This window comes from Oratosquilla oratoria, chromosome 31, assembly GCF_046742065.1.
Source record: "Oratosquilla oratoria isolate Oo_2021 chromosome 31, ASM4674206v1, whole genome shotgun sequence".
Lineage (NCBI taxonomy): Eukaryota > Metazoa > Arthropoda > Malacostraca > Stomatopoda > Squillidae > Oratosquilla > Oratosquilla oratoria.
The window spans coordinates 48089919-48101128 of record NC_134807.1 but is presented as its reverse complement, the minus strand read 5'-3'; the positions used below and the strand labels follow the sequence as shown (position 1 = coordinate 48101128).

The following is an 11210-nucleotide window of genomic DNA, read 5'->3' as shown; positions in this document are numbered from 1 at the left end:
ATACCATGCCTCATACCACAGACACAAACCCAAGATTCTTGATGTAATATACGATACATCCATGTCATTCAAACATCATATAAACATAAAAACAACATTCGAACAAAACAGAGAAACTACCACTACAGTGTACATACAATGTATACGCTCAGTGATGAATTATGCAATCTCCGCATGAGCCCCTAATCTCACTAAGACACACCACAACACCCTGCAGACCATACAAAGCAAAGCCCTAATGATAGTTACAGGCTCCACAAATATAACAAATATAACAAATCATGATAGTCACCCATAGGCATACGACACACATACATTTGTAAACACATGTCAGGATAGGAGACACTTTTTCCATGTGTAACGGAGCATAGGGACTATATATGATAGATGACCTAGCTAGGACAATTTAGTCTAGGATGCTGTTGTATATATCATCTATTACCTTTGTCACGGTGACGCCATGACGTCACGGCATAGTTCCCGCCAACGCAGTTGGACCAGAGACACTATGGTGATAAGATCCTGTCGGGCCAGTGGACGTGAACTATTTGACATTAGTGCTGTGGATGTACTGTGTCTTGTGACACTGCTTCTGACCCAGGGCGGTGGCAGGGTGCATGACCCGTCATCCAGAGGTGCTCAGATGAGAGTATTTAGGGATGAAATGGGTGGAGTGTATGCCTTTCCCTTTTTGGCTACTCTTGGAAGTCCTTGGTATATGTATGTCTGTATATTGATAGGGCTCCCTTTATGTATCCAAGCCTATGTATGCAGAAGTACTTATTAGATATAGAAACCTACGTATATATTTTTATACCCTAGCACTCTGGGTACTTTATGCATGCGTATGATCTGTGTTGATTACTTTGTGCATAAGTTCAGTGCTAACTTAGTGCGTATGTGTTGTGGTGATTACTTTGTGTACGAGTTCAGTGCTATCTTAGTGCGTATGTTCTGTGGATTAAGCCGGTGTACCCAAGGCGTCATTAGCCCCCTCTCCCTCCGGAGAGACCTCCCACGTTCACCGCCTGCCCGGGGCCTACTGAACACTCACCTCACGCGCGTGTTGATTTACGTGCATAGCATATCTCGCCCGCCAATCGGCCGATTTTGACGAAACCAACGCCATGGCGACGCCAGATCAGTCATCCCCCGACAACTCACAGCCAGACACTTCCATAACACCCGGAAACGCAACCCAAGATGAGCAAGATGTACTCAGGTTGTTAGCGAGCTCCCTCGCTCGCCTTATCACAACCCCCACGGCACATGGAAATAACTCCACGGATTCCACCAAATCACCCGTCGTCTCTCCAAAGCCACCTCCCATACTGACGCCGGAGATGTCATACAAGGAATTTGACGCATGGTCCGCCAAATTCGACGATTTCTCCACCCTAACAAACTTCCATTCGCTAAAGCACAAGCAACAAATGGCCACACTCCGGGCATACCTACATGACGGTGTACGATCACTCCTAGAGGACACTCTCGGAGTACCACGCGACTCTACTCTCCCCGTACAAGAAATCTTGAACAAACTTCGGGTGCATTACAGGGAGAAGTGTAATGAGTCCGTACGATGATTGGCATTTACAAATTGCAAGCAAGAGAATGGAGAATCGGTCAACGCCTTCTACGAGCGTCTGTCGCAGCTCACACGTGAAGTTGAGCTGTGCACCGGGTTAAATTGCCGTGATACACAAGTGAAACACCAACTCATCATAGGTCTACGAGACGTCGAAACCGTACGCCAACTCCTACAAACGAGTTCCAGCGCGACACTAGAGGATTTTTTATCGATCGCTCGTGCAAGGGAAACCGCTCGTGGCACTACGGACGCTATTCGCCGTGGGTTAAATCAACCCACCTCGGGAATGGCCTGTGCTGTGTCAACTTACAAGAAGATGCAACGCACGGCCCGAGGTCCCACAGGCGGCACCCCACCAGGGAATGAGGCCTGTCCAGGGTGCGGTGTCTTCCCCAAACACCCACGAAAAACGTGTCCAGCTCTTACGCATGTCTGCCGGATTTGCTCCAAGAGAAGACATTTCGAGAAGGTGTGCAATTCATCCACGGCCGCCCCGAAACCCATCCCGCCACCGAAGCAGAAGAGCCAACGACCTCGGAAGATGGCCATAGTGTCAAGCCTATCTGCCAACATACGGGCGGCAGATGGGAGGATCGGACCCCCGACTCCTACCATCTCTGTGAGGGTCAAATTTGGTGACGTTGAAGGCAATGTTCGATTCATCCCGGACACCGGATCTGATACAACGGTCATTGGGTGCCAGCACATGAAGGATCTGGGCATCAGCGCTCGCAGCCTCAACCCAGCAAAGGACCTGGCCCTGCGGAACCCGGACCATACTGCATTCCAAGGACGTACCATCGGCTCCATGTATGCTACGATGTCCTTTGGAGACACCACCATCGACGGCTGGATCAATGTTGTGACGCACCTGCCGCGCCCCCTGCTGTCATGGTGGCACTCGATGCAGCTCCGCCTCATACCTTCGTCATACCCTGCCCAACTGCCGAGGGACCAACCAATCGGCAACGCCTGCCGCTTGCAACGGGACGACGACTCTGTACCACAGCCGGTCACACACTCTCCAACGATTACGGCTCACAGCTCCCTCCCGCTCTCTCACGCCCTTAGAGAAATGACTGGGAGGCCTATGGAGATACATCTCAAGCCAGATGCGAAGCCGTTCGCACTCCACACCGCAAGACGAATCCCACACGCATGGCAAGATGACGTGAAGAAGGAATTCGATGCAATGGTGCACCAAGGCATCATTGAACCTGTTGGTGATGCCCCTTCCGTATGGTGTCACCCCCTCGTAGCGGTGCCGAAACCGAAGGGTGGTGTGCGCATCACAGTGGACACTTCAAAGTTAAACAACCAGGTACTACGCCCAACCCACCCATCCCCCACACCAAGCGAGGCAATCAGTCGCATCCACAGGAAGGCAAAGTACTTCTCAACCTTCGATGCCATCCAGGGATATTGGCAAATCCCCTTAGCCCAGCGAGACCGCCACTTGACGACATTCATCACTCCGTACGGACGATACATGTTCCGCCGGGGCCCCATGGGCCTCTGTTCAACTGGCGACGAGTACAACCGCCGGGGTGACGAGGCCCTCGCAGACATTCCCAACCTTGCCAAGGTCGTGGACGACATCATTATCTGGGACAGTGACTACGGGACACACCTACGTCGCATCAGTGAGGTCTTGAACCGATGCCACACTCATGGCATCTCCCTCAACGCTGACAAGATGACTCTTGCTGCTCCCAGTGTCAACTTCTGCGGGTTCACAGTGTCTCAAGACGGCGTAGCCATCGACAGCGAGAAAATAAAGGCAATTACGGAATTCCCAACACCTTCCAACATCACAGACCTCCGATCGTTTATGGGTCTAGTGAACCAGTTGGGCGAATTCACATCCAACGTCTCTACAACTGCAGACGCTCTTCGCCCGCTACTCAGCCCGAGGAACACCTTCCTCTGGACACCTGCTCAGGAGGACGCCTTCCAAAGGACGAAGCAGGCCCTCGCCCAACCCCCTGTCCTCGCCCATTTCGACCCTAAACTACCGACTACCCTCCAAACGGACGCGTCTCGTCTAAATGGCATAGGGTACGCCCTCCTACAGGAACATGAAGAGGGAGTTTGGCGACTCGTACAGTGCGGCTCTCGATTCCTGCAGGACGTGGAAACACGGTACAGTACGATCGAGTTGGAACTGCTGGCTACGGTCTGGGCCATGCAGAAATGCAAATACTTCCTGCTTGGCCTCCAGGACTTCACACACATCACGGATCATCGACCCCTTCTTCCGATCCTCAATACGTACACTCTAGACTGTATTGAGAACCCAAGGCTCCAACGCCTCCGAGAGAAGATTGCAGGATTCGTATTCACCAGCAGATGGCGTAAGGGCTCAGAGTTATGCATTCCGGATGCCCTCTCAAGAGCTCCCGTGGACAAACCTCTGGCAGAATGATGACGTCGCCCTGGGCGATGAAACAAGCATCTGCATCCGCGACGTGGTGACTCGCAATGTTGCCACGCTCCATGCCCTTTCCGGTCCTCCAACACTCGACACCACGGCGACTCCTCCACACTCAACGGACCCAGTACTCGACGAACTCCGTCAGGCAGCATCTTCGGACCCACGTACGTGCAACTCGCCTCTTTCGTCGGGAAAGGATTCCCACGATCACGCATGGAACTCGACGAAGCTCTACTTCCCTTCTGGAAGTTCAGAGACAGCCTCTGCATCGACGGACCTTTGATCCTCCGAGAGGCACGAATACTTGTCCCCCAAGCTCTTCGCAGAAGTGTGTTGGCTCGACTTCACGACAGCCATCGTGGTATTGAAGCCACCAAACGCCGAGCCAGACAAACGGTCTGGTGGCCAGGCATCGATTCCGATATCGCCAACACAGTACGCTCCTGCGAGCCATGCCAGATATTGCAGCCGAGCCAACAGCGTGAGCCCTACTTCACCGACGATGTGCCCCCCTCCAGACCGTTCGAGTCGGTCTCCGCAGACTTTTTCACCACCGCCGGGAAGCACTTCCTGGTGTACGCGGATCGACTCTCTGGATGGGCAACGGTGGGCCACTGTGGCACGGACTCCTCGACATCCCAAACCATCCGGCTCTTCCGCCACTTCTTCAGCACCTTCGGCGTCCCGGTACGACTCAGGACGGATGGAGGACCCCAGTTTACGGCCTATGACTTCGCTGAATTCCTGCGACGATGGGGCGTCCGCCACGACGTCTCCACCCCCTACCACCCACAGTCCAACGGGCATGCAGAATCGGCGGTCAAGGCCGTGAAACACCTCATCATCAAGGTCGCGCCCAATGGAGAAATTCGCCACAGCGACGCGTTCCACCGGGGTCTCCTGGAGATACGGAACACGCCCAACCCCGACGGAAGAAGCCCCGCCCAGGTCCTCTTCGGACGCCCCCTTCGGTCCTGCGTCCCAGCCCACTCTAGGTCCTTTGCGCCTGAGTGGCAGGCTGCCACAGCTGAATGCGAGCAGAAGGCAGCCGCCAGAATGGAGGCGACCATCAAGCAGTACGACTCACACGCGAAGCCGCTCCCACAACTCTCCGTTGGAGCCACGGTCAGGATCCAGGATCCTACGTCACGACGATGGAGTAAGGTCGGCCACATAATGGGACAAGGACGTACCAGGGACTACCTTATCAAGACGGCGTCCGGAAGTGTCCTGTGGCGCAACCGGAAGTTCCTCCGCCCCATCCCTGAGCCAGGTGTCGCCCGTGATGGCATGAAGGAGTCTCCAACGAGCACTACCGGCAATACTCCTCGCCCCACGAATCAAACTGGCCAGCCCAATGGACCAAGACGCTCAGCGAGACTGGCCGCACGCAACAAATCGACGGCTCAATGAATACATCGATTTTGGGGGAGGGGGGGAGATGTGGCACATGTGTCTAGGTCTGGGTATTTGATATTCCCGCGCGCATGGCGTGATCATGATAGACACCCATAGGCATACGACACACATACATTTGTAAACACATGTCAGGATAGGAGACACTTTTTCCATGTGTAACCGAGCATAGGGACTATATATGATAGATGACCTAGCTAGGACAATTTAGTCTAGGATGCTGTTGTATATATCATCTATTACCTTTGTCCCGGTGACGCCATGACGTCACGGCATAGTTCCCGCCAACGCAGTTGGACCAGACACACTATGGTGATAAGATCCTGTCGGGCCAGTGGACGTGAACTATTTGACATTAGTGCTGTACAATATTCACTGTTTTATATTGATAGTGCTCCCTTTATGTATCCAAGCCTATGTATGCAGAAGTACTTATTAGATATAGAAACCTACGTATATATTTTTATACCCTAGCACTCTGGGTACTTTATGCATGCCAATACTCGGCCGTTCATGCATAACATTCCTGATATCTATTCCTCTGAATCCTGTCACCATAAGAGGGACAGAATCCACCTGACCAGACTGCAATGCGGCCATCATTCAGCCTTTCTAAGCTACCAGAAGAGGCTGGATGGCAGCATTGCAGATAATTTTTCAGGATGCAACACTTCACCCTATATTATGCAACACATTATGGAAGACTGCCTTGTACTCAATCACGCACACCAACAACACAATGTACACTGTATAAGGGATTTGTGGGAAAATATCGTTCCAGCCGTGGCTTCAAGGAAGCCGATGAGTCGAAATGGCCTTCAAGTACTCTTGATTTGGAACCTTTATTTGGACCCCACCAGCACTGGAAACGCTTCCGAGCCATATCACCACTAAACAGTCTATCCCCACAACGCCAAAGGTTCAGACACCTGGACGTACGAACAAGAAAATCACCCTAAAATTACTGGGCAACAAGTATGTACAGTTCAAGCAACAAGGAAACGTGGCGTCCCAGTTGTCCTAGAAATGCCAACAACTGGGGATTAATGTGAAAATCGAGGAACTGGTGAAATTCCTCATGACCCCTGTGCCTTACAGTTTAGCAACCGCTGATGATTTATCCTATAAAACTGACAAATCCACGATATTTCAAATTTTGACGTAAGGAATAGCTGATGTTGCAGACCCGATTGGAAATGAGACGCTCACAGTTTATGATGGAAACCCTTGCTTTTACATTCTGAAAGATGCCCCAATCAATTTTCCTTTGATCTGTCAAAAGACCTTTGGAATGATGTACAAAAATTGAGATGCTGTGCTCAGCACAGATACCTACGTACCAGAATCTTTGAATCATTGATTTTTCTCCTTAACTTTTATTATGGTACAAATGACTTTTCATGCCATTGAACCAATTTCATATATACATATATATTTACCTGATATCATTCACACAGACCATAGAACGTAGTAAGAGAGGCTCTGGTGAGAAGCATATTATTCAAGGTGAATAACCTAAACGACCTGAGGACTGGGCCTTAGTAAATAATGATTCCAACAAACAACAGTTCATCTAAGTAACACTGTTATGTAGTTATATCTATGGAGCAAATAGGTCGCTACTGACAAGTGCGCTTACTGTGTATGCTTAAAATGTATGAATTTCAACTTTCAGCTATTCACCAAGGTCTGGAGTCAAGATGGATATTCTTATAAGCTTCGTGACAGAGAAGCTACTGTGGTTTGTGACGGAAATGCTTACTTGCTGAAAACGGTTGACGGCCAAACAACTAATAAACCTGAACTGCCTTTGTTGTAATCATATCTAGTAGAAACGGATGCAAGGTATCAAAGTATTCTTACCAAGTTACTTACCTTGCATACTTACCTTGCATATCTTAGGCCATACTTGGCATAAAATATCAATATAATTAAATATATCACTGACATTTTAGGATCATTCTCTACTGCATGGATGGCAAGAGCCGTGTCAAAAGCCCAGACAGTGATGTCTTTTTCCTGCTCCTTTACTCCTTTGCTTTAAAGATAGAGGATGTCAATATTCACCTTTACACTAGAACTGGTAACATGAAACGCCGCATTCATGTATCCGAGAAATATACGCTGAAGCACTGTTGTCACTACATGAATTCACAGGATATGGCTCAACCAGCTGCTTCAAGGGCATTGGAAAGCTGAAGCCACTGAAAGTTCTCCAAAAGATACTTAAATTTGAGGCTTCACTTGCCAGAGCAAGTGACTCATAGGATTTGCCGTCAGACTTGATCGATGAAATGGATGCTTTCATTTATGCTCTCTATGGTCGACCTGGCAGCAAACGTATGGATGAACTTCTGCAACCGGGATTTATTGATAATGGGTGATTTCAATTTTACTGACATTGATTGGATGACCCTTGAACATGGATATATAGTCGCTTGATTGATTTCTTGGTGACAATTACTTAATTCAGCATGTAAAAGAGCCCACAAGATATGGAAACTTACTCGATCTATTGATCACTAGCCGCGAAAGCATAGTAATTGATGTAGAAGTCGGTGAAACTGTTGCAAATAGCGATCACAACTTAGTTAGATTCAAACTCCTAAAACATTTTAGAATAGATACTTGTGTTTCTAAAATACCCGATTTCAGTAAAGCTCAGTTTATAGGACTATGTCAGGAGCTTCAGCATACAGATTGGGAGGCAAAATTAAGCGAAAGACCTGTAGATCAGATGTGGGAAATATTTCAAAATGCGCTCACTAAGAAGATTCATACTTACATTCCTTTTAAGGACAAACGTCCCCCAAATCAGGCTCGCCCAAAGTGGCTCGACAAAGAAACTGAAAAAAGTATTGCTAAAAAGAGACAGGCTTATAAGAAATATAAGTGCTCGGGTGCATCTAATGACTATGAAATTTATGTATCAATACAGAGATATTTTAAAAAAGACAATAAAAAAAGAAAACGACAATATGAAATGAACATCGCTGATAAATCCAAAGAGAGCCAAAGAATTCTATAGTTACATTAGAGATAAAAAGGTTGTCAGGAATTACATTGGTCCACTATTACCTGCTGACGGTTAACTTGAATATTCAAATGAAGGAATGTGTAATATCTTAAACAGCTATCTTAGCTCGGTATTCGCTAACGAAACACCTCAAAGTGAATTCCAAACTGAAACCTGTGAAAAGTTTAGGGTAAACTTACTACGGTAAATATAACAAAAGAAAAAATTAAAATGTGTATAAAGAAACTCAAAGTTGATAAAACACCAGGGCCTGACGGTTGGCATCCAAGAATCTTAAAGGAAATGAAAAATGAGATTGTTGTTCCATTAGAAATCATTTTCAAGAAATCCATCATATCCGGAGATGTCCCAAGAGAATGGAAGATAGCTAACGTTACTCCCATATTAAAAAAAAGGTGACAAAAAGAAACCAAATAATTACAGGCCTATAAGTTTGACTTCAATCGTAGGAAAAATAATGGAAACTATCATCAGAGATGCTATCGAACATCATTTAGAAAGTAACCGTTTGATAAATGATAGCCAGCATGGTTTCAGACGGAAACGTTCTTGCGTGACTAACCTACTCAAATTCTACAACACAGTTATCTCGAATTATGATAAAAGAAACAATATAGATTTGATATATCTAGACGTTGCAAAAGCTTTTGATACCGTCCCCCACGAAAGACTACTTACTAAACTAGCTTCGCACGGAATAAATGGTAGCTTATTAAGTTGTTTTAAATGGAAAAACTTCTAGATGGAGAAATGTTACAAGTGGAGTTCCTCAGGGTTTCGTTCTTGGGCCACTTCTATTCATAGTATATATAAATGATATAGACCATGGACTAAAATCTACTGTTTCCAAATTTGCTGATGATACAAAACTGTGCGGAGTGGCAAATGATCACTTAAACCAATTAGATATTCAAGAAGATTTAGATAAATTACAGTAATGGTCTGAAAAGTGGCTAATGAAATTTAACACAAGTAAATGCAAGGTAATGCACATAGGTAAAAATAAGAGTAACTACGATTACAAATTATTTGGAAATTCGTTAACAAAAGTGAATAGTGAAAAAGATCTCGGCGTAATTATCAGTAACGATCTCAAATCATCCTAGCAGTATAGTTAAGCCTCTGAGAAAGCAAATAAGATTCTAGGACTGATTGCGCAATCTTTTGATTTCAAAAGTCCATCACTCATTAACAAGCTATATAAATCGTTAGTTCGTCCACATTTGGAATATGCTGTTTCCGTATGGTCACCGAATCATATTAAAGACATTGACAGACTAGAAAAATTACAACGGCGAGCCACAAAACTGATTCCAAATATCAAAAATAAATCATACGAAAATCGACTAAAACGTATGAATCTGTTTTCCCTAAAAAAGCGTAGACTCAGAGGTGACTTGATACAGGTCTTTAAAATTCTAAAGGGAATTGACATAAAAAATGACCAAGTTTTCACATTGAATGAGAATCAGACAAGAAACAATGGTCTCAAACTGTCCGGAAATAGATTCAATTTGGAAGTAGGTAGAAACAACTTCGCCAACCGTGTAGTTAATGAATGGAATAAACTTCCTGCACAGGTAGTGCAATGTAGTTCAGTTCGAAACTTTAAGAATCGTTTAGATAAACACCTAAGCAAGATGCTGTAATGATTATAATTTAATTTATATTATTTGTTTTTGTTTTGTTATCTGTTTGATTCTCATTTATTATTAGTTATATGTCAATTTATTATTATTTACTATTTACCTGTTTGTTTATTATTTAACTATATCTATGCATTTATTTATGTATTCTATTTGTTATTTACATTACTATAGTTTTTATTTATCAATTTATTATTATTATGATTTTTTTCGCATCCGACCTAGATATGGACCAAAAGGTCTCCTGTCGGCATGCTCCGCCTTTGTAGTCCTTTGAAAATAAATTTGGCTCAGAAGAACAACTCAGTATATAACGGAACATGGACATGAGTAAAGTGTTTCCATGCCACAAAAGTCTGAGGCAACACATCAGGCGTGTCAACTACCAGATCACATATGATCTACGATTGCAGGAAAGTCCATCACTATCATATCACCTAGGGAAATTTCACCGCCATCAGTTCATCGAATGGAAAGTTCACCGTGGTGAAAATTGACCATGAGAAATTTTCACCCTAAGGAAAATTCAACGCATAGCGTTTTGTAAAGGATATGCCAATACAAAATTTTGAAGGAACTTAATCTTGGCGATGCAGTTAAAGTTGAAGTCGCAATAATTTGTGAATATAGTCGTATCTGTACAGAAACTGCCGCAACTACGCAATCGTCTCAGGTTTTATTGTCATCTGCTCACGACTGTAGTCAGGCCGCTGAAGGTAAACTACCAAGTATTAATGACATAAAAAAGGCAGTGTGCATAATTAGACAAAAGAAAAATACAACGCTCCCACAGCATCGAAAGTATATTGTTTATGTCAATGATATCACGAAATTATAAAGTGGTGAGGGATTTTTATTATATGATTCAGGAAATGTGGAAGATCGCATTTTGATTTTTGCTACAAGAAGAAATCTTTAGTTGCTAACAAAAAGTGAATCATGGTACACATGATATATTTAAAGAAATTTCTTTGTTTTCTTAGAACACAATATATCATTACCACCAACGCACATCAAATTTTTAGATGTAAACAACTTCGATCCATACTTCTTTCCAATCTCAATAACCCCATATTTTGAGAACGA

The 11210-nt window shown here is 45.2% G+C and overlaps 1 protein-coding gene across 1 annotated transcript; it reads left to right on the top strand.

Moving 5' to 3' along the window:
* Nucleotides 1–1127: 1127 nt before the first annotated feature.
* LOC143041664 (uncharacterized) lies at nt 1128–4016 on the top strand. Its single transcript, XM_076213670.1, has 2 exons — nt 1128–1520; nt 1608–4016. The coding sequence occupies exons 1-2, from the start codon at nt 1128–1130 to the stop codon at nt 4014–4016; spliced, it is 2802 nt and encodes a 933-aa protein (XP_076069785.1).
* The last annotated feature ends 7194 nt before the right edge of the window (nt 4017–11210 follow it).

Coding starts and splice junctions, on each gene's coding strand:
- LOC143041664 (XM_076213670.1), top strand. CDS start 1,128: ATGGCGACGCCAGATCAGTCATCCCCCGACAACTCACAGCCAGACACT. Junction 1,521..1,607: donor CACGCGACTCTACTCTCCCC/GTACAAGAAATC, acceptor ACAAATTGCAAG/CAAGAGAATGGAGAATCGGT.